General features: G+C 37.6%; 1 protein-coding gene across 1 annotated transcript in view; it reads right to left on the reverse strand.

Moving 5' to 3' along the window:
* Positions 1–24,590, reverse strand: part of LOC149205666 (protein ARABIDILLO 1-like) — a 192,691-nt gene that overhangs the window by 26,143 nt on the left and 141,958 nt on the right. The window contains 2 exon segments of the mRNA XM_089397466.1: positions 3,960–4,135; positions 13,316–13,388. Coding sequence (XP_089253592.1) covers positions 3,960–4,135; positions 13,316–13,388 — 249 coding nt within the window.

Raw genomic sequence — 24,590 nt, forward strand, 5'->3', positions numbered from 1 at the left:
ATGAATTAACTGGAGTACCTTATATGCGCGCTAAGATTCTCCATCCTTGAATGAAGACCGATATTGCTTGCCAGCTTGACAGGGGCCGCACACTCCCAACTGTTGAGTCTGAATATCAGGTAACCCTGACACAAGTCCCTCCCAAGATAGCTGAGAGAGATACTGAATGTTTAGATGCCCATATCTCTAATGCCACAGAGTGTTGATGGGAGAAACATGAGCTGCTAGAGCCACTTCTGGAGAATCACCAGTGTCAAGAAACCTGTATAGACCATGATCCTCTAGGCCAACAACAACCGTAAGACGAGTTTCCCTGTCAATAATGGAACACTTGTGCGCACTGAACACTACATCAAGCTGAGGAGAGTTCCTCATAATCTAGCTGACAGACAACAGATTAATTTCCATACCAAGAACATAGTACACATTCAGGAAGATGAGTGTGCGCCCATCAGACTGGATCTGAATTGTACCTCTGCCAACCACTGTGTACTCTTCACCTCCGCCGAATATCATGGAATCACTGAAAGATGAGAAGTCAGTAAACCAGTCACGCCTGTGGGAGAAATGACGTGATGCACCAGAGTTAATGTACCAAGCAAAATACGGGGCATGATCTGAGGACCTCTTAGCCATAAAAGCGTAAAAGGCAGATTCCTTCTGCTCGGAATGTTCTGCAACATTCGCTTGTTGATGAGACCCTCCCCACTTCTTCTGTTCAGAAGCAATTCTTTGTCGGCAATCTTTCTTCATGTGGCCGAACTTGTGACAGTAATTACACTGCACATTTTTCTTCTTAGTAGGATCAGAAGACTGAGAAGAACCTTTCTGCTGAAAGGACAAAGTGGACTGATATTTGGCAGCAAAATCATTTTCTGAGGAGGCTGATGAAGCACCACTACCAAACTGTTGTTTCCAACGATCTTGCTGCATGAGTTCGGTGCATAACTCCGGAAACTTCAGATCAACATTAGTGGAGGTAATGCTGAGTGTTTCTATGAAGTGCTCATAAGGTTTTGGTAGACTTTTCAGAGTGATGACTACCATATCTTCTTCCTCCATGGTCTGACCAATGGCTTCGAGCTGATCTCGAATGTCTTTAATATTGTTAAGATGTTCCTGTAAAGACATATGTTCGTCCATCATGATGGAGAACAACTGATTCTTTAGAAAGAAATCTCTGCTGTTGTCAGATGTCTCGTGCAATTCCTTCAAATGTTGCCAGATTTCGGCAGTGGTCTTGCCGGAAGGAATTTGTGGTAACTGATCATCAGTCACAGAGAGTTTGAGAAGCATAATAGCCTCTCGATTTCGATCATCAAACTTATCCTGAACTGCACCAGGTGTACCAGTACTGAGCTCTTTTCCCAAAACGAGTTGGTCAAGATGCCTATATTCAAAAATGGTCAACATTCTCTGTTTCCAGATGTTATAATTGGTGCCATTAAAGGGCTCACTGCCTTCCAACATCAAGTTAGTTAGCAAGGCCATCTGCACATTTCCCAAGACACCGAAAACAAAGGAATCCGGCATGGATTTTAATGCAGATGCTAGTTGATCCAGACAAAAATCTCGAAGTTTGATAGGCCACAAAGACCTTGGAACACGTTCAGAAGTAATTTTGAATTTTGACCTCTTTAACGTTGGAATTGAAACAATAACAACAACCCAGAGAACAATGCATTCCAAAAAAAAATATTCTGGATAAGTACAAATCTGATCTGCCTCCCACATTTAAGAAGAAGCTCAATGTGCAGCTCCGGAATTTGTTGAGTCCTGGCAAGATAACCAAAGTTAAGGGCTCTTACAAGCTCACCGAGAAAGAAAAGAAGCTTGACGCTCCTAAGCCCAAACAGGAGAAGAAGAAGCCAACCGCCAAGAAACCTAAAGGACCTATGGCTAAAGCTCCTACAAAGCCCCCTTCTAAGCCCGTGGCTTCAAAGAAGCCATAGAAGCCCGCTGCTCCAAAGAAGGCAGCAAAACCCGCAGCTCCCAAGGCTGTGAAGAAGCCCACGCCCAAGAAAGCAGGCGATGAGAATGCGTGGGTTACAGCTACGGCTGGAAATGAGGGGCTCCGGTACAACAAACCAATGCTCGACAATTGACGGCGGCGTGGAGAGTTTCCCGTTCAAAGCAGGGAAATACGAGAGCACCAGCAGAGAAGGCAGCCACGGCAGTGAAAAACAAGCCCGGAACTAGCGACAGCATACCCACTATGACACTCAAAAACGAGCCACGCAATATCGCCAAAGAGAAACACACTAGTAGTTGGGAAATAAATAATCAAAGGCTACCAACTAATGAATTGAATTATCAGATGGTTCTCAATGGAGAGAGGCTCAAATACGACACTTTGTACCTGGTTTCGACGACAGATTCATGGAAATTTCGTGCAGAGCGATCCTATGAAGTAAAATAATATCAAAAGCTGAGCACCGAACTGCCCTTTCTCGCCGTCTGATCTCGATCTCTGTTAATGGGCCGCAAATCGATCACTAGTTACAGTTATCGTTACATCTGGTACTTTTCACAATATTAAACCTCCGACTTGAAGCTTTCCACCATACCAAAGTAGACACCGGGCCAATAGAAATTCGAACCCGGAACTTTTAAACACAAAGGAAGTCGTAATTAGGCAGATTACAGAGCAAATCGCTAGTCGTAATTACGCAGTTTTAAATTCCCGGACTCACGTTGGCGTACAACGTCCAGACCCAGTCCACAAAATAAAAACACAAGAGCCGCTCGGCGTCTGCAGACAGGTCCACGGGCTACAACAGCAGCAGCAAATGGTGATGGCAGATTGTGATGCCCAAAAAAAAAATTCAGACTCCTAGAGAGCAAGAAATGAAACACGAAATTTTTCAAACGAAAAAAAATTATTTCTAAAAAATACCCGAGCTCCGATACCATAATCAATGAATGAATTGAATTTATTTACAATGAGCAGTGAAGCTCAATAAATAATACAACTGTATTTACAGAAACATCGAGTTTCTACTAAGAAAATAGAAACAGCAAGTTTCTAACAAGAAACTGCTAATTAAGATCACAGATGAGCATTAAACACTAAAATAGCATTATTCTAATAGGATATTCATAATTTTCATGTCCTTTGTGTCTCATGCCATGTGACTTAGACACACATGAAAATATGTGTATGTGTGTGTGTGTGTGTGTGTGTGTGTTTTTCCTTAAAGTTTGAATATTTGAAGTGTTTTTGGTTGACCGGTCTTTTGGTCCAATTTCTTTATCGATTCCCGGTTTGGGGATCCACTGGTTCGGTCAATGGTTCAGTTCTAATAACATTGCTTCAAATGAGTTGTGCCTTGTGCCTTCTTCTAAGTTCTCATTCAAAGGCATCTGGGAAACACATCGTTAATTGTTCAAATTCATCTATGGTAACTAAAATATACAAAAAATGGTACTAGTTTTTATTTATTTCATAAGCTAAAAGACAACTCACCTTCTACCTAACAAAACCTGAAATTCACACCCAAAAATAGAAAGGAGTTGGAATTAGATAAAAAGATAGAAAGCGGATAGCTGTCAAATTTGCGATAAGAAAGTGCACACCTTGAGCAATTATGGTATGTTGAAAAGTTTGATGATATAGGCACAAGACTAGCAATAAGGTATAAGACACCAAAAGTTTTGTCAAGAAAAGAGAGTACTTCTTATAAGCCAACATGGAACACTAGGAAATCAGAAACAATGAAGCCATAAAACCAAGTACTGAACTTGCAATCATGGATCTCAAAATGTCTTTTGCTTGTCATGGCTGTAAAATCACAGCTTTGGTGCAATCCACATAAATGCATAGCAGAAATTTCCTCATGCTATATTCAAATTTCTTTTTGTTGATTGGCATAGAATAATCTACCCGGCAATTCACAGATCTATGCATGCATTGTTGAGGATAAGGATTAAAGACAATATGGCTATTATGAAAACTTTACCTGCCATCAAACATGTAAGCAAGTGCTAACGCAGCCATGAAGCGTGCCATCTTTGATCCAGACGATGAACAAAGATGCACAAGTGCTGGAACTCCTCCCTCTTCAACTATTCGCCAAGCATTCCCAGCATTGAATGCCAGATTCCACAATGCTCCAGCTGCAGTCTCGTGCACATCCTAGAATCAGAATATTCATGGTCATTATGTAGCATTGTTCATCCTAGCTGTAATAAAGCACACAAAGTGAAACACAGAAGAGAATCTGGCATTGCACAGCAAAAAAACGATAGCAAATACACTAATGAAAAATCACTCAGAGAGTGAGATAATCATGCAGAAATTCAGATGTATAATAGAACAGAGAGAAGACAAAAAGAAGCAAAATATCTTTCCCATAGTTCCAAGTTCCCAAGGATTATCCTATCCAGCATACTTCATTTGTAAAAAAAAAAAAAAAAAATTCCAAGTCCCAACATTTGCATATTGTTAATTTCTAGATCACATCTAATCAGCTAAATGACTGAAATTCCAGTGCATCCAATATACATTCCTGTGTGGCAGCATGGCCTTAAAACAGGTTAGATAAAGATCCCTCCTCTTAAACATTGCATGGAGAGTCTGGTTGGCCTGAAATCTGAAATTGATTGAAAACACAGAGACTTTTCCTTTAAAATGTTCTGTCCAGGCATTAAATATCCTCAATGCATACCCAAATTCAAGGAAATGGAAATTAACCACTCCATTCCTTGGGATTTCTTCGATGGAGCTGCAGAAGTTACGCCACCCAGCGGTGGAGCAGGTGGAATACCGTGTATAACTCCAACAGAACATTTCACTTGAGACAGGCTCATGAGGCTGGGGTCTCAAACATTCAAATCTTTGAAGATTCTCTACTAGTTATCGAATGGATGAGGAAGGAAATTGTGCTGAAAAACTTCACATTACAACCTCTTTATCTGATATTCAGTTGATTGAAAATAAATATCAGTATGTTCACAAATTACCTATGTTGCCCAGGAACCCGTCCCCACCAAAAAATCCCTCGTACCCAACGTTCCTGCGTACCGGGAACTTTTACAGGGGTTGGAAACGTCCCCAATTTTTCGGGTAATTCATTTGGGACTTGGAGACTTCCAAGCCGTTCCCAATCCATCCCGGGCAGATTTTGGGGACTTTTCAGATACCGTTCCGCCGTCCCCAAGGAAAAAAGGTATGTCTGACCCGATTTTGACTGGGATTACTTTGCTGTTTGGATGGATTTTCTTGCTGTTTTGGATGAGCTTTTAGCATGAAAAAGTTGTTGTTTATGCTAAATTCCAATGGTAACTACTAAAAATACTCTTGTTCAGTGTTGACATTTATTTTCTCCTCTCTCTGTCACTTAACTGTCTAAAGCAATAACCCTCAGTGTTGGACTTCAGCCTATAATTACTGTTGCTTAAAAACGACATCCCTTTAGAAATAATTAAGAAGTCTGCCAACCTTTACTTCCTGTGGCATGAATCAGGAATACAGTTATTGTTGATGCAAAACTTCTAGTTCTGTCCTGAAGGTGAAGTAGACTGTCTTTGAGACTGTTCCTATGTGGCACATTTAACAAGTTTCTAAACCCACTCCTATCCTATAGGAAAGTTGTTGAACTGTGTTTAGCATTGTTTGCAAGGAATTATTGGGTCGCTGCTTTGTTGTGTGTTGTCCTAGTAGCCACATATTTTTTCCCTCAAACAGTGAAGATTGTATGGATGTTTAAAGGCTGCCAGCAGTGACTCATTTCAAAACATTTCCTCTTAAGACTAATGTTTCCAAAACTGTTCTTTGCACTTACTTTGTTCAAGAATAATAAACCAGGATTCAAGATTGATTTACATGTCAAACTAATGTAAAGAAACCACACTATGTTCAAGGCTCTAACACACTTTGAAACTTTGCTAACTATGCCAAGGAAGTTGAATTTGTTTAACTTGGCCATATTAGTAGCAGTGACTGTAAAAAAGGCCCTTTTTGATTTCACAGGATTGGGAAAATATCTAGTGTGGTTGACCAATCAAACTTGGTTTTTATTTGATAAACCTAACAACAGAAAGGGTCGATTTAGGTGTTGAGATTGGCAATATTAGGAATTTGAGCCAAGGCTTGATTTTGACAAAATTAGCATGCTGGCCAATTGGGATAATAAGGCAAATTAGTTTACATGCAAGAATGTCAACCAAGAATAGTAAGACTCAATCTGCTTTTGGATTTGACCAAAAATAACAAGCAAGACAGCTAGCTCTAGTAATTCAACCCAGGTTCTTGATTTGACATTTATGCCAAGACAAATTAGTTCTTTGAAAGGTCAAACAAGCACGAGTTTGTGTTTTACCTCTAGGCCATTTGTACTGTCAGATAGATGCATACCCTCCAACAAGCTACCATGTGTCACACTAGAAGAATAGTTCACTTGCTCAACACTGCTCTTGACTCATCATCCTTCAACTAAAAACTTTAACTTGAATTTTAGATTTGAGATTATGTATTTGGTTTTCTAATTATTAATATGCGTTTCAGATTTCTTAGCTAGTTCAATGTTTATACTTTTATTGCAATGATGTATTTATTATTTATGATTTATCCCTATGCACATGGTGAATTTAAAATAATAATTATTATTACTATTATTTTTTAATTTATGTATATTATTGCCATCCCCAACTTGCCATCCACTTGAAAATTTGGGGGTGCACTCTGGCCGTACTGGAAACTTGTCCCCTCGTCCCCAAAGGCAGTGCAACATAACAAATTACCTTTTCACATATCTACGAGGAGAGACACAACATTGCTGATGGAATTTCTAATGATGGAACAAGACTGGAACGTGGAACATAGGTGGTCTCCAGAGAGTGGGAGGGGACTTTGTGAGAATATGATCATGATCCGTGGCTCTGAAGATGTCTTTTATTTTTCTTTTACTCGTTTTTTATGTATAAAGATGGAATAGTATGGTGTTCAATCAATCAGAGGGAACAGGCCTGTTCTAAAGGGTTTTTTATGGAGATGTTGAATGAAAAACTGTGTCTTGGGCAGTTGAATGAAGTTATGAAATTTTTTAGAAGATACAATCAAAGAGCAAATTGATAACTTTGATGATCCTTTCTCGATCAATCTAAGGCTGTAACAGCAGTTTCTAGGAATGCTACAAGAATCTGTGATATTGTTATGCTGTTTCTATTAATAAAATCGAAGACTTTTTCTTCAGAGGGAAAGAAAAAAAGGTGCCACTCTCCAAACATTACAAACTAACCGCTTCAAATAGTATTTATACAATTCACCTTTATATTGTATCAGATCACATTCATATCAATCACACACACTTATTTATATTTTCTCTTTTGAAAATAAATTTAAGTCTTTGTACTCTTTTTCAATGAATACTCTGTTAATATACCATTTGGTTTATACCAGGTGCTATCAGAGACACAATGTTCCTCTTGTGGAAATAAAAAACCTCTGACAGTGACCAAATATTTTAGATGCTATCATCAGAGACACGTGAAAATAAACACAGCAATATAACAAGTTAGCAGAAGCATAGTGCATTAACTGAATATCCAACATAAGGACAATGACTTAAAATTAATGTAGGATAATATTTAATAAATAATGAATGAAGTAGGAAATAGATAATACAATGAGCCTTGTCACAGCAAACTTACAGATATTGACTAGTCCCTTAGTTAGGTCATGATGATTATCATTATTATTATTATGCCTCTTCCTTCGAAGATGCTTAGTCCTCAAAGCATCCTATGGGAAAAATTATGCCTTCAACCTGTTCTAGAGTGCCCTATCATAATTCTTGAATCTTTATTCTTGAAGCTGCAATGGTTGAAGATAAGAGAGGATAACATCTTCAAAGCAATGAGCAGAATTGTTGAATTGTGAAAGGGCCATACCACCCTAGTTTAATCCACCATGGAACTGTGCTTTTGTAGGGGTTTTGGATAAAACTTTTATATTGTGATTCCAAGAATAACAGCAATTTTGAGACCAAATTGCACTTGAATGGATCTTCTTCAAAGTATAGGTCAAATATTTCCTACATTCAGACTCCAGAGCAGTGTTGATACATTGGTCACTAAAATTGTCAGCTTTTGCAATTAAGATGTCAAAATAAGGTGTCTTTATAACATTATCATTCCTTATCATACTTTCCATTGTTTTCTTGATTCACTTTTCATATTATGTCTTCTTCATATGCTTCTGTTGCTCTATTGATCATTGAAATTTTAATACTAGGGACACTTGCATTTTCCATTATCTGTACTTCAACATCTAAAAGATATCCCTACTTCAACTAGATTTGCACCTTATTGAATTTTGATGTTGACCAGATCTCGATTGGTTCCTTTCTCCAATATTTGGATTTTCATGCCTGAAAATTTTCTATTTCAATTGGCTCAGTCGTTATTTCTATAATAATCATTGATTCCTTGCTGATAAATTGTTCAAACTTTTCTTGCTGCGACTTCTCATACGTCATCTTCTTGATTTCTGCAACCCAACTTTGACTATGATTCTATAAACAAAAAAAATCTTCATCCTTTTCCAATAATTCTTTGTCCAATTTCTCCTTGAGATCCTTAATTTTCTTTTGTTTTGATACTTTCTTATTTTGATCATGTTTTGCTAGATCATCATGTTACCTTGACATTCCCTTGCAGTATGTAATCTTCCGCGATTTTGGCAAAGCCATTTTGATATTTTAAGCTCAACAAATAGTCAACCTCCACTGCACAAAAAGGGCACTTTGCCCAGAAAGTTGAATTATTTGTGCAATTCATAGTTTGTGGTTTCCTTGTTCAAGATTTATTTCTTTAACATTAAGGGGCACACAAAGTGCAAGGGACCCACTTCTTCAATGTGTAATTGGACATCTAAACTATAAAATACCCATTGATTTCCTTTGATTCCACTAATAACAATAATAGCTTGAATAGTACCTTCAAGGTTGACTCTTCCAAAAATAAAAGAGATTCAACCAGACTTGAGACCTAATTTGTAATACCTCTCTTTTGAATAACTATTAATAATGGGCTTGTAGATGCTTTAATATAACTTCTTGAAACCTTTAGTTGCAACCTTATAAACATGTTGGTATTCACAAACCCAAAAGTATGTTAATCTTAATATACTACTTTATTTTCCATGGATTACATTGAACGGATGTTTTTCCCATGGAATGCAATGCTTCTTCCTCGTGATACCCAGGATTAATTCCAATGGAGATTTTAAAGAACTTAACACCCTGTGATACACACAAGGGCATGTGCATTTCTAACAAACAAATATATACTAAATAATAATTAGTTATTGAAGAGACATGTCCCGAAGGACATGACTATTTGTAAAGGGGCACCTTGCCTAATATATAAGCAGGGCCCTCATTGTAACAACCAATACTATATATATATATATATATATATATATATATATATATATATATATTAAGTACAAACAGACCATTGTTTGAAACTTTTTATACTACAGTGGTATCAGAGCTATTCAACCGCTGGTCGTTCAACTGCTGCACAATCTGTCCATTAACCTTGTTGATTTTTTTATGTAGCATCGAGAGGTCTCCCAGCATGCCTAAGTCGGCTAACAAAAATTAGGAAAGGTTAAATTAAAAATTTGATTTTTGGAGGACAAGGTCGGCCCAACTCATGAAGGGATGTGTCCCTTGGGGCATTTCACCCCATTCGACTTGTATAAATAGGCATTGTGATGACTCATTTTTAGACCATCGAAGAAAGCAAGTCTGAGCAGGAAAAACCAGGGTTGGATATCATCCTTTTCTCTCTCTTGGCCACACATTTGGAGGAGCAGTTGACCGAGTTTAATGGGTGTTCAGTGTTCACTGAGCTATTCGACCACCGAATCGTACAGCATTGACTGTTAGGTTCACCGCAAGGAGCGAGGCTGACCGCAGACCAATTGTTTGATCAACATTGACTTTTGGTATTTTGGGCAGTTTGACCAGCGTTGATTCGCTGAAATTTGACCAGGTTTGATTGCTATTTTGAATTGGATATTGGCACAAATTTCTTGCCAAATTGGATTTGTAAACCTTCCTGAAGAATAATTTCTCCTAAAGAAAAGTTGCTCAGTTTTCTCCCAACGTAAAAATATTGTCTCTATTGTGCATGGTTGTATTTCTATGATCTTTACTGTTTCCGCTCCATTTACTGTTGATATTTTTTGAAGTGTAATTACTCAATAATATCAGTGGCATAAGAATACAGTGTGAAAATCATTACGTAGTAATTATCTGGCAGAAAAGAGTATTCTACTGTTCTCTTGTAGAAAAATTCAACATGGTATCAGAGCTTTCTTGAAAGAGCAGCCATTGAAGTCAGCTTAAGTGACAAGTATTCAGTAGCTTGATTGGATTTTTTGATCTCTTGCCAAAAGGGTGCCATGAGTCGAAAATAGGATGGATGGTGTCATTCTAGAGCCAGAGGGAGCTGAGGAGAAAGTCCTTGTCTCCTCCCTTTCAGGCACTGTTACCAATAGCAGTGATGTTTGGTTGGTCAACAATGGTGCTTCTAGGCACATCACAGGTTTTCAAGATTCTCTCACTGCTTTGTCACAGAGGGATTCAGCATTGCAGGTGGAATCTCAGTATTGGAAGATAGAGGTTATCGAGTTGCATTTATGGATGGTCGAGTTATTATATGGCCTAAGCGCTCAATCATGGACTCAGAAAAAGTACTTGGAGTTCGAGAGAGACGTCTATGACTATACAAAATGATAGGACAACCAGCCCCGGAATTAGTACATGACAATATGAGTTTATGTGAGTTATGGCATCAAACATTTGCTCATCTGCATTACAGAGCTTTACCTGCATTGAGGCAAATGGTTACAGATCATCCATATCTCCAGGTAGAACACGATGGCGTTTACAGAGGTTGTGCACTCGACAAGAATGCCAAAGGAACCTTTCTGAGCCATCATAGTAGATCTAAGTGGATCTTGGATCGAGTACATTCAGATGTATCCAGACCTATGACTACATCCTCCTTGGGTGGCTACTTATACTATGTAACATTCATTGATGATTTCTCCCGATAAACATGGATCTACTTCATGAAGACCAAGGATGAGGTTTTTAGCAAGCTCCAGGAGTTCCAGGCTCAGGTGGAGGGGAGTATACAATCAGGGACTTCAATGATTTCTACAAGGAGGCAGGGATCAAAAGGGAGTGGATAGTTCCTTACAATCCTCAGCAGAATCGAGTTGCGGAAACGAAGAACAGGACTACTGTGGAAGCGGTGAAGGTGATGATTCCTGATCAGGATCTACCCATGTTCTTATGGGCAGAGGTAGGAGTTTTGAGGCCGAGATTTTAGTTCAGGGCCTGCGCAGGTTGATGGAGTAGCTGAGTGAGAAACTCAGTGTGTTTCTTGTGAGAAAGAGGAGCTGTTCGAACTTCTTAATTTCTGCCATATATACAGTCAACAGCGCCGAGATTTTGGTGCCTCTAACAGCACAGTTTTCGAGACATATAGTGTGATCCAAGGAGGGAATCTAAATCAGACCTTGGCATGAATTAAAGTGAAGACTTATGCTCTGCCTGGCATGAGAATCTAGACACAGTTGGGGGGCAGGCCAGTACAAAATTTGAGGCAAATCAGATCTGTGTTTTATGACTGTGTGTAGGCTCAAATTTTTATGTACCTGGCAGTGTCTTCTTCAAGCAAAAAAGGAGATAAGTTGATTTTCTCTCTGCTGTACAGATTTCCTTAAGAGCAATTAAAATACTCCTTGAAGACTGGTTTACCCCTTGTAAGTTTTTCCAGGGACATTAAACCAAAATCACTGTAATTTTTTGAGTTCGTGTGCTTGCATTTATGTCTTGTATCAGCTGTGAAAAAACAAAAGAGTAGAGTAGTCTTATGTTTCTAGTTGACTGCATGTCTAACATTTATATCAGTTATATGTAATGATGGGGTTTGGGCATTAAACCTATACAAAAACTTGAAACTGGGAAGGGCTACAGCATACACAAATTTTCTACAAAGGTGAAGAGTATATTTATATTCATTAACTTGGACAATTATTGTTATAGATGATAATTTATACAAATATTGTATCAAGGCATGTGTTTTATTTGTTGTTGGAACTTGGGCATTGTGTCATCATGTGTGTTTTGTTTCTTGTTGGATATTATATCATCATTAGCCATTAGAAAAATGCATCTGAGTGTGTCCTAAGTTGGAATACATTGTGGAAATGATGAACAAGATGGGGTCAACAATAGTCTCATTGACATTGTTAGTATCTACTAGGTATGTTAATATCATTTATACACCATGCTCCAGCTACACGCTATGCCTAGAGTTGGAAAGGCATTATCTATGTCACCATATGTTTAGGTGATGAAAATCCAACAAAAGTTGTAGGGAATGAGTCATTTTGTGCACAACCCTACAATATTATAATTCCTACCCTATTTGCAATGGCTTCAAAGCACTAAGGTAACATGTCTTGTGGTGTAGATATATCATGAGGAATGAATCAAGTATAACTTATCTTACATTGTTCAGTGGCTTGTCATCATCACCTGGCATTGACTTTAATGCTGCATTCGCATAAAGAACTTGTACTTTAAAAAAATGTCAAAATAGGCCCCCTTCAATTTCAAAGTATGCAGGACATAGGAATCTATATGGATTCACCCAAATAAAAAGAATAACTTCTCTTTTGAGAACTATCTAAATCCAAATGGGAGAAAGATGGCACTTGTAAAGGGCTCAATATAAGGAATTAAAATTTATACGGAATTATAGGGACTTTGATTGATTTGGGAACATCCCAGTTGTTCCTTAATTAGGAGAATACAAATCAGCATCCTCCATGATTTGACGATCTCCACTTGAAGGATATGGAATGCACATCACATTGATCCATTGAAAATATATATATATATAGATATATAGATATATTAACACCCAAAAGATGCTAATCAGTGTTGCAAATGATTTTTCAGGGAATACATCACCATTGTCCCGAAAGAAATGTATCAGAAATATAGGAGAAATATGGGAAAATGTCATCCATCAGCAACCATAAACTTCAACCTGGAAAACTCTCAGAGACTCTGAAAAGTTAGCTACTTGAAAAGCTTGCAAATAATCGGATGTGTAGGGAGAAGTTGGAGATATTCGCAACACTAATGCTAATGTCATACTTGTCTTTTTTAATTATATTACACACCAATTTCATATTTCTCACATGCCCAACCTGAAGTCTTCTATTGGCTTAAAAATACTTGAAAAATATAAACTAGACCTTTCATAAAAAGAGCAAACTTACTTCTACATCAGAACGAGCCAACGCAATTAGTGGAGCAACACCTCCTCCTTGTCCAATAGCAATACTGTATATGAAAAACATATGTCAATATTTGGAAATTTCATACAAATACTAAGAGTATAAATGGAAGAGAATCAAACAAAGAGTTAAAAATTGACAGATATTTAAAGTCCACACCATATAGAAACCTCCAAATAACCAAAAATACGGACAGAAAAATCATGCCAATTTTCTGAAGGCGATAGAAAAAGTAAGGCCTACAACTAAACTTGGTCCATACACTTATATTACACATGCAATATGCACAAGTTATATCCCTAAAATAAGAAAGGAATCAAGCACTCAAAAATAAAGTGTTCAAGCATTCATAATATGCTAGGAATAAGTTCTTGATCATCATCGGAAATTATTATTTGACAAACCAGCGACCACAGCAAATGAATTTAACGTTCTATACCAGGCAATGATTGGCAATCAAATTTATAAATCCAAACATTTAAATCATCTAGACTGATACTTCCCATTCATCATCTGTAACCAATAAGCATTGAACCACAACAGAGTGGGAAATGATATCTATCATAATGTCAAATGTAAAATTATAAAGGCAATACAGAAATTTAATAAATCATTATAGTGCATCAGCGGTTATTGTTAATAACATAAACATATGTTTATACTTTAAATCAAATTTAATTCAATCTTAGTCTATCTTAGTGTCAGTATTGATCCACAAAGTAAAGAAAATAATGTCCATCATTTAATCTTATATGTTGAATTAGAAAGGCCACACAAAAACTTAATAAGCCATTAGATAGTAGTTCAACAGGGCAGTGCTCTCAAACCATCACCAATTATTGCTTATAACTGTTAACATAACCATATGTTTAAATCAATTTTAGTTCAATTTTAATCGATCCTTCTACTTAGTTTAGACCAGTGTTCCACGGGGACGCGTCCCCAAGGGTTGGATGCATGCACCCCTCACACCCGGGACAGGGAGTCCACTGGGGGTGTGTTTCCCCACGCACCCTTTTTGGGGAGTCTTGGGGAGACACAAGGGGGTGTGTTTCCCCAATGTGGGGGTCGAGACTCCCCAAAAGGGGTGCGTCTGGGCGTCCCCCCTCAAAACTTCAGTATCTAATATATAGTATATCGTAATATATTAGTATGTTTTGCTTTCAATTTATATTCTAGAATGATGAATGATGAATTTAATTTTAGAATCAATGTAGATTGTAGAATGATGAATGATGAATGATGAATTTAATTTATATTCTAGAATGATGAATGATGAATTTAATTTTAAAATCAATGTAGATTGTAGAATGATGAATGATGAATGATATGGATCAATGTATTTAAATATTTCATTACTGATTTTTTTTTTTTATTGAATCTCATGGTATGGATGAATAATGAGTATGTCATATGAATGATATATGTATCAAAATCAATGATGAGGATGGATCAGTGTATGTCATTATTTAATTGAATTATGAATTTAAATTTTATGTGGATCAAATTTCAATTTTCAATGTACTGGTATCCATATTACTATTAGTCTATTTAATATTTATGCTTTCATTATTGAACAAGGAATATGAACTTGAAATATATATATATATATATATTATGTACCCCAACATCCCCCCCGCACCCCTAAAGTTTCCCTAAAATTTGAGGGTACTCCCACACGCCCCCCTGTGCGTCTCCCCGCACCCCTGAAATTTCCCTAAAATTTGAGGGGTCTTCCCGCACCGGAGTCTTGGTGGAACATTTGTTTAGACGCAAAACAACTGAGTTTACCAAACAACCTTAAATTCTTTGAATGGTTTTGTTTTCTCTCTCTTCAATCATTTAGTAGAACCAATCTAGCAAAGGCTTTTACAGAACATGTTTGAATTCGCCTTACTGGATGAACTAGTGGTGTTTGTTCAGAAAGAATAACAATTTTGAGAGATTAATTTAAGATCCAGAATATCTTGTTGAGTAATCAAAACATGCATTGGAATTACTCATATTTTGAAGCCTTCCCATAAAAAATTAAAACATAATACAAGCAATCCGCATTCAGTCATTTATCTTGTGGAAATATTGATGCAGGAGAAAGAATTCATTTAGTGAGACAAAGCATTCAAATTTTCGAAGGAACTTCATCTTAAGCTGTTGTACCTCCTAAAAAGACATGACATAATATAATTGGTGAGAGAAAGAATTCAATTGTGATAGGAATAATGGTTATAGATAGAAATTAGACATATTAAGTAGGGCTTAGGCATATAATAAAGATTTTGTAAATAAAGTAATGTAAAAATGAATTAATGAAGTATTTAAATAGTAAGGTATTAGGCAATACATAAACTTTAAAGTACTCTTCTCCTACCATGTAATGAGACATCGCATCATCTGATAATGTGTGAATGAATCCACCCTTTCTCATTCTTATGTCTATTCTTATCCAAGGATGTATATGTAAATCTCACATGGTATCATGGTAAAGAGAATTGAGGAAACCAATTAAGGAGCCTAAAAAATCACTCGAGAAGCCTACGAAATACTGTGATCAAAGAACACACTAGGTCTGCAATTAGTCATTACACACATTTGGACAAATGGAGACATCTCGACCACAGCGATAAGTAATTTATTCATTATTGCAATTTGACATTGTATCAAAATCCATGTCTGTAGAAATTAATACAAAAAATAGTGTGAATCGTTCTGAAGAGGAAGAACCAGAAAAATAAAATAAAATTAATAATAATAAAGATCTCTAACAGATCTGATGATGCCTGCCACCTGTGTTAGAGATTGTTCGTAAGGATTTGCCAGTGGAATATTCACTTGTTGGGGAGTCAACACCAACAATTGTGGGGAATAGAAGGCATCTTGGGAAGTACAAAGGGCGGCCACCATAAAGTGTGAGACGGCATTTGCAATTAGTTATAAAAATATAACAATAATATATAAAAAAGGAATGGGGAAAGAGAAGTAGACAAAACATACAAATTCTACTAAGAAAAGAGGTATTGATCATTTAAGGACATTCGACGATGCTAAAGTTAGAGGAGATCAAGCTCAAATTTGTATAGTCCATCCGCGGTTAGAATCATTGTTAAAAGAATAGCCACGTGGACTAGGAGGAAACATCATAGTATCACAAGTTGTGGGGGATAGCCCATAAACAAACTAAGCCCATAAGTAAATAATGTTGACAGATTGGAGATAAATTGTAAAAGAAAATTTGCACATTGATTCAAGCCGCTATAGGAGTTTCTATTGATTAGAGCCATCAAAGGGGTCACTCAGGAGAATTTCAGCTCAGATTAGGGTGAATTGTTGATGTGATAAGTTTCTTAATATCCCAAGTTTCAGAAGGTCTTTTGCATAGACTAGTGTCTTGCATGCAGGAGAAGAAGTCCTTTTTAGATAGTTGTTTGAGAAGAACAACTGATATGATTTCCTTCTTAAGTCTAACTTAGGAAAAACACATTAAATAATTTAATTGATTAATATTGGCTAATTGAGCAAATCTGTAAGGATAAATATTTAATTATTTAAGTGACTTAGGTCGAATTAGCCATTGATCTTAGTGGGTTAGGATTTAATCCTAGCCGTTTATCACTTTGGAGATTGGGGGTTGGGAATTTTGCTCAATTAAAAAATTATAAAAGGAGCCTATGGGAGTCGATGAAGACACTTATTTGGAGAGATTCCAGTAGACATGTAAGAGCTACATGTAGGTTCCAGAGGTTAAAGGCACAGAAAAAGAGCTGCGGAATTTTACCAAAGCACAGGGACAGTGATCAGCCACATGTGGGAGGCCGAGTAAGGTGTTTTGGCACATGTAGGAGAAGGAAACTGCTGCTGCTCGAAATTTTCTGAATATTTCCAAGTTTACTTCTACTGTAATTTCTGTATTTCTGAAGGAAAATTTCCCTGGTAAAGAAGAGCCCCTAATTTCCAGAGAAACATTTTAAGAAGCAGAATTCATTTGGGGCAATTTCATTTTCCCTTTGTGGCTGTTTTTTGTATTTGGATTTTTTCAAAATTCTGCTGCTAATTTTCTGAGTTAAAAGTACCCGAGTATTTAAGCTTTACAGTTTTCAGATTTTATTTTACAGTAAAAAAGTTATTTGCTTAGTTATAGTCATTTTGGGGGATAAAGAAGTCATAGGAAACTTAAATCTGAAACTGCTACTTATAAATCAACATTTCCACAAGAAAATATTTTTGGTAAAGACAGTTAGAACAGGGATCTAAATGAAATTTCATTTTACAGAAATATGTAAAAAAAAAAATTGTGTTCTTAAAACAAAATATTTAATATGTAGTTGATTGCTTTTGTTTGCACTAGGGTTCGTTACAACATCAAAGAGAGAGAACCCTTCTTAAGAATTTGTTTGGCATATTTAGATCTTCAAAATGGCCAATGTATCCCATATAATGTTAGACAGAAATCAAATGTTTAATGGCTAGAATTCTAAATCATGAAAAAAAAAAGATGTGTGCCATGTTAGAATACAAATAACTGGACACGCTTATATTGGGAAAAGATGTGCAAAGTCAAACTAATGTAGATGCCCAAGCAACATATGATGTGACTAATCAAGACGCTATGATGTTAATCAAGCTCTTAGTAATGAATGAACTGCTTCTCGAAATTCAAAATGGGAAAGACTAACTTATAATGTGGGGAAATTTAAAAGATATGCATGATTCCTTCAAAAAGGGTAGAGCTTTCTTCCTTAAAAATATATAAGTATTAAATGAAATGGAGAAACTTGGCTCCTTGCAAGATCATTTGTGTGAAATTTTTAATACTGTTGCAGTTAACTGGTTATTATTCACCTATCTGAAATAGATTATTTGTCTTCTGCAGTTTATATGCGGCATATACTGAATAAAACACTACTGCAACTTCACCAAGATTAAATCACAGGAACTGAGAAAATATTGCACACACACAAAATAATGAACACCGATTGTTTTGGACAAATGTCCTGTAATATTCCAAATATAAATTTAGCAGCAAATTGCTTCAAAAAAATTTGTCATCAGCTCCATAAACAATTTGCATAAATCGAACCACAAATTTTACGGCAAAAACAGGAAATAGAATCTGCAACTGAATGATAGGCAATATAAACATGCAGAGGATCTCAGCCTTATTTTATTAATATGTATATAAGCTGCTATGAGAGCAAAAATATGGCTGATATGATGGCCAAAAATAGATCTACAATAATGCTGCAACTGGCCTCCAAAACAAACCGAAAATCAATAAGCTGCAACCTGTGAATCCTGAATGGATTAACCAAGGCAAGAGATTGGTGCATGCCCACTCTCCCTTAATCACCCGAGGGTTTCTGTCTCAGGGATATTACTGAAGTAGAGAACCGGGTTCTCAAAACCTCACCTCAAAGACAATACACAAATCCAAGATGTCTCCAAATGATCTCCTCCTCCTCTTTTATAGATCTGATGGATAGGTCTCCAAGCCTCTAGAAGCATCTTATTTTGTTATTTTAATGTTATTCTAGAAGCTCCTCCATTGACCCTATCTTAAGTGACTTTTAGTTTTATTTTATTTTATTTAAGTCACTTTTTGCCTGTTTTCCTCCAATTGATTATTTTTCCTTAATTAAATGACTAATTAATGCCATCTTAAATCAGGAAAAATGGTAAATCTCCCAACATACTCTCTCCGGCCACTAAAAGTCACTTCTCAGCATCCCATCGTGTAGATCTCATTCCAGTTCCAATGAGTTATTACAATGAGGTATTCCATCAAATATTTCTCCTAGAATGCCACCTCAAGCAAAATTAATTAAGTCAGGCTCAATAATAACCCTGTTTTCCGACAGTTGTTAGAATGCACAAAACGAAAGGCAATTGTGCAAGGATAGAATATGCCAAGTGAATGCCATCGAATCTCGTAAAACCTCTTCAAGGCTCCCCCAAAACCCCTACTGACATAAACCTGCTCCCATGACCTAGCCATCTCATGCCCCAGAAATCTGCCCTAGTTGTACTATAGATGAAAATAAAAATGGGAACATGACATGTCCCTAGAAAAACCCCAATGTGGTCAAAAACAGTTCTGCAGATGAGAATTTTTATTAATATAGCAATTTTGTAATTGAAAAATTATTACCATTGTTTGTCGTAAATTAGCAAACCTTCAGAAAATTATTTTCTTCACTCCTACTAGTCGATCTGACCTCATGGAAGCAACTCAACCCCTCTGATTCAATTCAGTCCTCCTCTAGAACCCTAAACGGATACACACGTGCGGCCCTGGCTAACTCAACATCTTTGGCAAATCGCACTAGTTGGGAAACAAATGCGGCCTCCTCTGGAAATTCGACCTTCTTTGGCAAACACGGCCTCTCCTATGCAAATTGATCACTCTGGAAAATTCCTTCTTGTTTTGACAACTCGGCTTCTTTGAGTCAATTCGCATTGTTGGGGAAACTCAACCTCTCTTCAGATAAAATCGATCTCCCTCTATCACTAAGAAATTGGATATTGTTGTGAAATTTTCTCTGACAACTCTGTCTTCAATCATTGTTGATCTCAATTGTTGGTGTCCTCCACACTATCACTATGCCCTTTGCTCTCACTACAAATCTGTGTCTCAAATGTGTTCTCCAAATGCCCATAAATCTCCTCTTATAATCTCTCGTCGAGTGACCAACGACCACGATCTAACTCCAATCAATGACCAAGATCACCTTGACTTTTAAAAATGACTTGCCTAGAAGTCACTATAGGAAAATAGATTTGTCTCAATTAATCCTGATTAATTAAGACATTTTCCTTAGAAACTTTTTCTGGGTATTGTAGAAAATTAATTAACTGTGTTCCTTAATCTCATAGACACCATCTAAGACAAGAACACTTATCCGAGCTACAAAAACTAACACTCCCTCTTAGCAAGGAAGGTGTTTTGCATAACACCAAACTTGTCTCTAAAGAAGATGAATCTTGCCTTCGCCAAGGCCTTCGTCAAAATGTTTGCTACCTATTGATCCGTAGATATACATTGTAGCTAAACAATCTTGTGTTGTACACAATCCCTGATGAAGTGATATACAAGGTCTATCTGCTTGGACCAGTCATGAAACACTGGATTCTCAAATAACTTGATGCAACTCTGATTGTCACAGTGCATCATTGTCGTCTGAGCCTCCTAACCAAACAAGGCTACTGATAGCTTCTGAAGCCATATGGCCTTGCACATCTCCATGCTAGTTGTTATGTACTCTGCCTCTGCAGAACTCAGTGCCACGAACTTCTACTTATGATTGTACCAAGAAACAACTCTTGATCCCATGTTGAAGCAGCACCCTGAAGTGCTTTTCCTATCCATTGTATTACCTTCCTACTCTGCATCAATATACCCACCAACCTGATACCAACACCTCAAACATATATAATCCCATACTCGATTGTACCACGCAAATACCACATACATGTTTTGCCACTATCCAATGAACTATCTTCAGTTCAACCATGAACTAACTGAGAGAGTACCACATAGGATATATCTAACTTGGGGTTGACCAAATACAAGAGAGAACCAATCAACAATCCGTATAAGGCAGTGTCTACATCCTTCTCCCTGGATGAGTCTACCTTCCTCCAATTCGTGATCATGGGTGTAGACATGGCTCTGCAATCCTCCATCCCGAACCTCCTCAAGATCTCGATGCAGTATTTGCCTTGCCTAAGGAAAATCTCCCCATCTATCTACCACACCTCCATGCCTAGAAAGTAATGTATAAGCCCCAAATCCTTCATCTCGAACTTTGTTGCAAGGTCCCTCTTACACTCCTTTATGAGCCCCAATGAACCTATCATAAACAAGTTGTCCAGATATAGAACAAAAATAAGAACCTCACCCCCAACCACTAAGTAGTAAAGGTTTGCATCTGCCTCACTCTTCACGAAGCCCATTTCCTACAAGTATCTATCAATGCGCTTATAACATGCCCCGAAAACCTGCCTGAGCCCGTAAAGAATTCTCTTCAACCTGCACATGTGGGTCTATGTATACCTCCTCTTCCAACTCACCATTAAGGAAAGTCGTCTTGACATCCATTTGATGGATCTGCCATCAAATAGATCACGACTCGTATAGAGGTATACTTGGCCACAGGAGCAAATGTCTCCTCATAGTCTATCCCTTGCTTCTGAGAGAAACCCTTGGCCACAAACCTCGCCTTGTATTTCTCGATGCTCCTATCCGCATCTTGCTTGATCTTAAAGATCTAGCGTGATCCAAGCACCATCATGTCTGTCAGTCTAGGCACAACCTCACACACATCGTTCTACATGATTGAGGTGTACTCATCAACCGTCACATCTTGCCACATCTGTTGTTGTGCAGCCTCCTAATAGCTGCAAGGCTTGTTATCTACTAATTGAATGACCAATGTCATGTAGCCAGTGTACCTCTTTGGTTATTTCCGCTAACTATTGCCCGTCCTAGGAGCTCCCAAAAACTCCTAAGCAACCTCTACAGTTTCCAGCATGAACCGTGAGGTTCAACAGACACTTTGTGAACTCTCGAGAACCCCTGTACCTCAGCCTGTGCTCGCATTGGTAATTGTACTCATGCTCTATTGCCCCTGATCATACTACTCACCTCTCGAAGCTTTTGTTGGCTCCTCACTCTGGTCATCTGCTGGAAAATCTCTAGACCTACTGTATGCCTTGTCCTCCATGAACTTGACATCTCGTCTGACAATAATCCTCCTAGCCCTTGGTATGAATATCTAATATGCCTTTGAGGTTTCATTATACCCCACAAAGTACCCCTTCTTTGCAGTATGATCTAGCATCGAACGTGTATCACCTGGAATGTGAGAATACGCCACACTGCCAAATATCCTGAAATGACTTTCATATGGCCTCTTCCTAGTGAATGTCGCCTTTGGTGTTCTCTTGTCTAACGCTCTATGTGGAACCATGTTCTAAATGTAGATTGTCGTACTGCATGCCTTTTCCCATGAATAACATGGCATATCCTGGTCATACAACATAGCCCTCGCTGCCTATGATATAGAATGATTCTTCCTCTCTACAACCCCATTCTATTGTGGGTTGTAAGAAATGGTCCATTCTCTCTTGATTCCTACTCTGGTATAGAACTCCTGGAACTCCTTTCATGTGTACTCACCTCTATTATCCGACCAAAGAACCTTCACCTTCCTGCTTGTTGCATTCTTCACTAGAGCTTTAAAATCCTGAAAGGGATTGAAAACCTCATCCTTAGTCTTCAGGAAGTATATCCGAGTCTTCCTAGGAAAATCGTCGATAAAAGTAATAGATGTCCCCCTAAGAGACTTTGTCAACATCGGTCCACATCTATCTGAATGCACTAGATTAAGAACACCCTTAGATCTTGTGTCACTCCTTGGAAAAGTTGATTTCGCAAACTTCCCTAACACACATCCCCTGCATACGTCATCATGCTCTAAGCTCACCTCTAAAACACTTGTCACCATCTCACGAAGCAATTTGAGTTCTCCATGATCTATATGGCCCATCCTCATATGGCATAGTTCTCCCTCATCTCCAGGATTACTATTGCTAACCAGTGCCTTAGGAGAGTCCATCTGCAACCTATACAACCGACCGCTTATCACTTCAATCGCTATGGGTGACTTCCAATCCTTTTGCCTAATCAAAACTTGTGTCGCTCTAAAGAGTACATCGTACCTTTTATGGTAAAGGGTAGATACAGAAATCAAGTTCATGAGCAACCTTGGCACATGCAACACCTCATGAATTGGAATCGGCTTGCCATTCTCCCTCTGAAATAGAACAATCCCTCTTGCAACTGGATTATACTTGGACTTGTTTTCCATCTGAATCTACAATCTGATGTCGTCCTCCTCATAGCTTGAGAAGTTCTCTCTAACTCCTATCATATGAAATGATGCCCTACCATCTATACACCAAACACCTTGTGAGATCGAGCTAGATAGGCAAGCAATAAGTGTGAATTCTTGTTCCATCCTACTGGAGAGCTCATCTACGCCAATGTTATTAGAACCGACCGGAACCAATGGAATTGGTCGGTCTAACCGGTCCAGTTCGAGGTTCGGAACCAGAAAAGGCCAGTTCGACGCCGAACCAAACTTATTTCACCGAACCAAACGGTTTCGTATAAGTTGGTCAAAGATGTTTGAAACACAATTTTTTTAAGAAAAAATAGGAAGTTTTGAATGGGGCAACCTAATATTCAAGCCTATGGCCCTGGTATTGCTATCTAATTCATGGTAATGTTAAATAAAGTAAAAATTCCATTCTCCTTTATCTTTCATTTTCATCCTTTTACTTAAATTTTTAATATTACCATGAAATGACGCAGGATGTTTGAGAGTAGTTTCGACCTCATTGGATTTTATATGGAGAAAGTAGAATTTTAGATCTCACTCAAAATCCAACAGACTTAATAGTTTTTCAGGATTTCAAGATTGGGGGGATTGTAATGTTTCCATTGGATATGGTCATGTATGAGGGTATGGAACTAGTATTTAATCAAGAGAACCAAACACTCTAGCTTGTTGTTAGCTTGTTGTTAGTGGCATTGGTTGTTGATCTCCTCTATCACAACCCTACTAAAAATGCACCCATCACTCAAACAAAATCTTGACCTGACAAGCTATGTTTTTTCTATCTTATTTTAATGCTTATAGGGTGATATTCATGATGAAAATCCCAATACAAGCAATGATTTTGATGATAGGTAGTCATTTGTTGTAGCATGTTTTTTTGGGATGCTAGAGGCCATCTAGAGTATGTTTGTTGATGCATTTTCAATTCAGAGACGGATTGCACTCGATGTTATTTTAGTCATGTGCACCTTACATGCTATATAAATGAGAACTTTTGCTTATTTGTGCATAAATGATTTGGATTCATATGGGTGCACATGAATATATATGTTTTTCTTTAACATTTGAAAACTTTGTGCTTTTGGTTGATTGGTTTTTGGTCTGGTTTTTTTACCGATTTCCGATTCAAAGGGTCTTTTGGTTTGGTTCTGATAACATTGATTTGCACTTGTTGAAGTTATTGTCTGCTCCTTGCCCTTCCTCTCAGTCTTCTTCCTCTGCGACAATTTGTTGGAAAAACTAAGGGGGGGTGAATCAGTATTTCTTATTACAATTAGTATTTATAAATTTTCAGAGCATTAACAATGAACATAAAACATCAACACATCAAGAACTATACACCAGATATTTTAGGTGGAAAC

The sequence above is a fragment of the Pinus tabuliformis genome, chromosome 1_2 (assembly GCF_031772625.1).
Source record: "Pinus tabuliformis cultivar Carrire ecotype Pingquan chromosome 1_2, CPIR1, whole genome shotgun sequence".
Taxonomy (NCBI): domain Eukaryota; kingdom Viridiplantae; phylum Streptophyta; class Pinopsida; order Pinales; family Pinaceae; genus Pinus; species Pinus tabuliformis.